Below are 6,000 nucleotides of genomic sequence, written 5' to 3' on the forward strand. Positions count from 1 at the left end.
CCCTTATTCTTAACCATTAACCTAAACCTAACCAACTTTGGGCGGTCCCGGTGGCGCAGCGGTAGAGTTGCTGCCTTACAGCAAATGCAACGCCGGAGACCTGGGTTCGATCCTGACTACGGGTGCTGTCTGTACGGAGTTTGTACTATTGTCTATAGTCTATTATATGTTCTCCCCGTGACCTGCGTGGGTTTTCTCCGAGACCTTCAGTTTCCTCCCACACTCCAAAGACGTGCAGGTATGTAGGTTAATTGGCTTGGTATAAATGTAAAAATTGTCCCTAGTGGGTGTAGGATAGTGTTAATGTGTGGGGACCGCTGGTCGGCGTGGACCCGGTGGGCCGAAGGGCCTGTTTCTGCGCTGTATCTCTAAACTAAATGCTTGTATTCACTGGAATTTAGACGGATGAGAGGGGATCTTATTGAAACATATAAGATTATTAAGGCATTCGACACGTTAGAGGCAGGAAACATGTCCCCAATCTTGGGGGAGTCCAGTACCAGGGGCCACAGTTTAAGAATAAGGGGTAGGCCATTTAGAACGGAGTTGATGAAAAACTTTTCAGTCAGAGAGTTGTAAATCTGTGGAATTCTCTGCCTCAGAAGGCAGTGGAGGCCAATTCTCTGAATGCACTCAAGAGAGAGCTAGATAGAGCTCTTAAGGATAGCGGAGTCAGGGGGTATGGGGAGAAGGCAGGAACGGGGTACTGATTGTGGATGATCAGCCATGATCACATTGAATGGTGGTGCTGGCTCGAAGGGCTGAATGGCCTCCTCCTGCACCTATTGTCTATTGTCTGTTGTCTGTTGTCTGTTGTCTATTGTCTGTTGTCTAAACTGAACAACAGGTTGGGGGCAGCTTTGTTTACCTCGTACACCGCTATGCTTGAATTCTCGTGTGTCACCACGGCCGAGCTCCTCCTCGACTGAGACATCTGCATGGACCTCAAACTCTTCAGCTCCGACATGCTTCGTCCGTCACTCAGCTCGTCCAGGTTTATTTTCTAGTTCGGGAAGGAAAAGAAAACATCCTTCATTTTCAATTTTCTGATTTGAATTATTAATTTTTTAAAATTTTTATTTCCCATCGGAGGTTCGGAAGTCCATGAGTGATGGGGTCAGAATTAGGCCGTTCAGTCCGTGGGCGGTCACGGTGGCGCAGCGGGTAGAGTTGCCGCCTTACAGCGAATGCAGCGCCGGAGACCCGGGTTCCATCCCGACTACGGGTGCTGTCTGTACGGAGTTTGTATGTTCTCCCCGTGACCTGTGTGGGGTTTCTCCGAGATCTTCGGTTTCCTCCCACACTCCAAAGAAGTACAAGTTTGCAGGTTAATTGGCTTGGTAGATGTAAAAATTGTCCCTAGTGGGTATATCCTATAGGATAGTGTTAATGTGCGGGGATCGCTGGTCGGCGCGGACCCGGTGGGCCGAAAGGGCCTGTTTCCGCGCTGTATCTCTAAACTAGACTAAACTAAATTCTACTCCGCCATTCAGTCATGGCTGATCTGCCTTTCCATCTGAACCCCATTCTCCTGCCTTTTCCCCACATCCCCATGACACCCGTACTGATCAAGAATCTGTCAATCTCCACCTTAAAAATATCCACCGACCTGGCCTCCACAGCCATCTGCGGTGATGAATCCCACAGATTCACCACCCTCTGACTAAAGAAATTCCTCCTCATCTCCGTTCCTCCATCTCCTCCTCATGTTGGTTGTAGAAAGGAACGAACTGCAGGTGCAGATTTACACAATGGGACACAAAGTGCTGGAGTAACTCAGCGGGACAGGCAGCATCTCTGGATAGAAGGAATGGGTCGAGACCCTTCTTCAGACAGGAAGGGTCCGAAGAAGAGTCCCGACCTGAAACATCACCCATTCCTTCCATCGAGTCTGAAGTAGGGTCTCGACCCGAGACGTCACCCATTCCTTCTATCCAGAGATGCTGCTTGTCCCGCTGAGTTACTCCAACATTTCTATCACTAGGTTAATTCCCGGAATGGCGGGACTGTCGTATGTTGAAAGGCTGGAGCGATTGGGCTTGTATACACTGGAATTTAGAAGGATGAGGGGGGATCTTATTGAAACATATAAGATAATTAGGGGATTGGACACATTAGAGGCAGGAAACATGTTCCCAATGTTGGGGGAGTCCAGAACAAGGGGCCACAGTTTAAGAATAAGGGGTAGGCCATTTAGAACGGAGATGAGGAAGAACTTTTTCAGTCAGAGAGTGGTGAAGGTGTGGAATTCTCTGCCTCAGAAGGCAGTGGAGGCCAGTTCGTTGGATGCTTTCAAGAGAGAGCTGGATAGAGCTCTTAAGGATAGCGGAATGAGGGGGTATGGGGAGAAGGCAGGAACGGGGTACTGATTGAGAGTGATCAGCCATGATCGCATTGAATGGCGGTGCTGGCTCGAAGGGCTGAATGGCCTACTCCTGCACCTATTGTCTATTGTCTATTGTCTATTATCAGTCTTCCATCAGTCTGAAGAAGGGTGTTGACCCAAGACGTCACCCATTCCTTCTCTCCAGAGATGCTGCCGGTCCCGCTGAGTTACTCCAGCATTTTGTGTCCGTCTTCGGTGTAAACCAGCATCTGCAGTTCCTTCTTACATAGATGAGGGGGGCAAAGTTTAAAGGAGTTTTTTTACACTGAGGGCAATGGGCGGCTGGAAAGCACTGCCGGGGGTGATGGTGGAGGCAGGTACGATAGTGGCATTTAAGAGACTTTTGAAAGGCGCATGGATATGCAGGGAATGGAAGAATAGGGCTTATGTGCAGATGGAACAGAGTTGGTCTTGGTATCATGTTCAGCACACACCTTGGGGGCCGAATGGCCTGTTCATGTGCTGTACCGTGATCTATGTGTTATGTCCTATGTTCCCTCAGCAGGCCATGCAGTAATTATAGAAGGAAAAGAGAGTTGACATCGTCAAAGACTTTGCAGACGCTGCCTGACCTGCTGTGTATTTCCACCAATTTCTACTTCTTTTATTTTAGTTTTTTAACTTGTGCATTTCTTGTTTTTTTGGGGTTTTTTGTTGTTGTGTGGCCTGCAAGTTGCCTTGCAGCGTCAGAGAACCGAGTTCGATCCTGACCACGGGTGCTTATTCACAAAATGCTGGAGTTAGGCAGCATCTCAGGAGAGAAGGAATGGGTGACATTTCGGGTCGAGACCCTTCTTCAGACTGATCAGACTTCCCCCCCTGGTCAAAACCCTCCCCACCTACGTCCAAGACACCTCACACGCTCTCCGTCTCCTCGATAACCTCCGGTTTCCAGGCCCCCACTCCCTCATCTTTACCATGGATGTCCAGTCACTCTACACTTCCATCCCCCACAAGGATGGTCTCGAAGCCCTCCGTTTCTTCCTCGACCGTAGAACCAGCCAATCCCCATCGACCAACACTCTCCTCCGCCTAGCAGAGCTGGTTCTTACCCTCAACAACTTCTCCTTTGACTCCTCCCACTTCCTCCAAACCAGAGGCATAGCTATGGGCACTCGCATGGGCCCTAGCTACGCCTGCCTCTTTGTAGGGTACGTCGAACAATCCCTGTTCCGGGCGTACACCGGCCCCATCCCTGAACTCTACCTCCGCTACATCGACGACTGCATTGGTGCTACCTCTTGTACCCTTGCAGAACTCTCTGTCATTTTTATTAATAATAGTAACATGCTCTCCTGACCACGAGTGCTGTCGGTACGGAATTTATTCGTTCTCCTTGTGTAGGGCGGCACGGTAGCGCAGCGGTAGAGTTGCTGCTTTACAGCGAATGCAGCGCCGGAGACTCAGGTTCGATCCTGACTACGGGTGCTGCACTGTAAGGAGTTTGTACGTTCTCCCCGTGACCTGCGTGGGTTTACTCCGAGATCTTCGGTTTCCTCCCACACTCCAAAGACGTACAGGTATGTAGGTTAATTGGCTGGGTAAATGTAAAAATTGTCCCTAGTGGGTGTAGGATAGTGTTAATGTACGGGGATCACTGGGCGGCATGGACTTGGAGGGCCGAAAAGGCCTGTTTCCGGCTGTATGTATATGATATGATATGATATGATATGACTGCGTGGGTTTTCTCCGGGTGCTCCGGTTTCCTCCCACACTCCAAAGACGTACAGGTTTGTGGGTTAATTGGCTTTCGTAAAATTTTTAATCTACCCTAGTGTGCAGGACAGTGTGAGTGTGCGGGGATCGCTGGTCTGCGCGGACTTGGTGGGCCGAAGGGCCTGTTTCCTCACTGTATCTCTAAAGTAAAGACTAAAGTAAAGAAATTCCTAAAGAATCTGAATATCATTCCCGATCTTCCAATCCAGCTCGTTGCGGCCCTTGCTCTTTTTTATCTGCACTTCCTCGGAAGTTTAGTTTAGTTTGGTTTAGAGATACAGCGCGGAAAGAGGCCCTTCAGTCCACCGAGTCCACGCCGACCGGCGACCCCCCCCCCCCCCACACACTAACACGATCCTACAAACGCCAGAGACAATTTACGATATACCTGGCAATTAACCTACAAAAGTGCATGTCTTTGGAATGTGGGAGGAGACTGGAGCACCTGAGGTCAAGGGGAGAACGTACAAACTCCGTACGGACAGCACCCGTAGTCAGGATCGAACCAGGGTCCCTGGCGGTGTCACAGTTTTTAACTTTTTTTTCACCTTTCCTCCAATTCGACGACACAGAAAAAATCATTCACGCTTTCATTTCCTCCCGCCTAGACTACTGCAACTCCCTATACACTGGGATCAGCCAATCTTCCCTGTCCCGCCTGCAACTGGTCCAAAACGCCGCAGCGAGACTCCTGACGGGTACCCGTAAAAGGGACCACATCACCCCGATTCTGGCCTCTCTCCACTGGCTCCCTGTACGGTACAGAATCAACTTCAAGCTCCTCCTATTCACGTATAAAGCCCTAAATGGACATCCCCCTCCCCTACATCAAAAATCTTCTAACCCCCCTCTCTAACTCCAGGTCCCTCAGGTCGGCCGACTTGGGGCTACTCACTATCCCGCGGTCTAGGCTTAAGCTCAGGGGTGACCGCGCTTTTGCAGTTGCAGCTCCTAGACTGTGGAACAGCATCCCTCTCCCCATCAGAACTGCCCCCTCCATCGACTCCTTTAAGTCCAGGCTCAAAACCTATTTCTACTCCCTAGCGTTTGAGGCTCATTGAGGAGGCGCTGTGAACTGTTTGCGTGCTACTGTATGTTTCATTTTTTTTCCTTAGTACCTAATCAGATGTACAGCACTTTGGTCAACGTGGGTTGTTTTTAAATGTGCTGTACAAATAAAATTGACTTGACTTGACTTGACAGTGCTTCCCTAGATGTTCTACAGACAATAGACAATAGGTGCAGGAGGCCATTCAGCCCTTCGAGCCAGCACCGCCATTCAAGGCTGATCATTCTCAATCAGTACCCCGTTCCTGCCTTCTCCCCATACCCCCTGACTCCGCTATCCTTAAGAGCTCTATCCAGCTCTCCCTCAAATGCATTCAGAGAATTGGCCTCCACTGCCTTCCGAGGCAGAGAATTCCACAGATTTACAACTCTCTGACTGAAAAAGTTTTTTCCTCATCTCCGTTCTAAATGGCCTACCCCTTATTCTTAAACTGTGGCCCCTGGCTCTGGACTCCCCCAACATTGGGAACATGTTTCCTGCCTCTAACGTGTCCAACCCCTTAATAATCATATACGTTTCGTTAAGACTAGCCTATGTACCCGTGTATGATATGACTTGTCTGGTCAGCACGTAAAACAAAGTTACTTACTGTAACTCAGAACACGTGACCATAATAAACCACTACCAGTGGGATGAGTTCCATCGGGCGGCACGGTGGCGCAGCGGTAGAGTTGCTGCCTCACAGTGCCTTACAGACCCGGGTTCCATCCTGACTAAGGGGGCTGCCTGTACGGAGTTTTGTACGTTCTCCCTGTGACCTGCGTGGGTTTTCCCCGGGTGCTCCGGTTTCCTCCCACCCTCCTAAGACGTGCAGGTTTGTAGGCTAATT

General features: G+C 49.8%; 1 protein-coding gene across 1 annotated transcript in view; it reads right to left on the reverse strand.

Annotated features, from left to right (window-relative positions):
• The window catches only part of LOC144595446 (retinal guanylyl cyclase 2-like), a 59,278-nt gene that overhangs the window by 34,825 nt on the left and 18,453 nt on the right, over nucleotides 1-6,000 (reverse strand). The window contains exon 6 of the mRNA XM_078402951.1: nucleotides 869-1,003. Within this exon, the coding sequence (XP_078259077.1) occupies nucleotides 869-1,003 (135 nt within the window). The remainder of the gene's footprint in view (nucleotides 1-868; nucleotides 1,004-6,000) is intronic.

Source organism: Rhinoraja longicauda, chromosome 7 (genome assembly GCF_053455715.1).
Source record: "Rhinoraja longicauda isolate Sanriku21f chromosome 7, sRhiLon1.1, whole genome shotgun sequence".
NCBI lineage: Eukaryota > Metazoa > Chordata > Chondrichthyes > Rajiformes > Arhynchobatidae > Rhinoraja > Rhinoraja longicauda.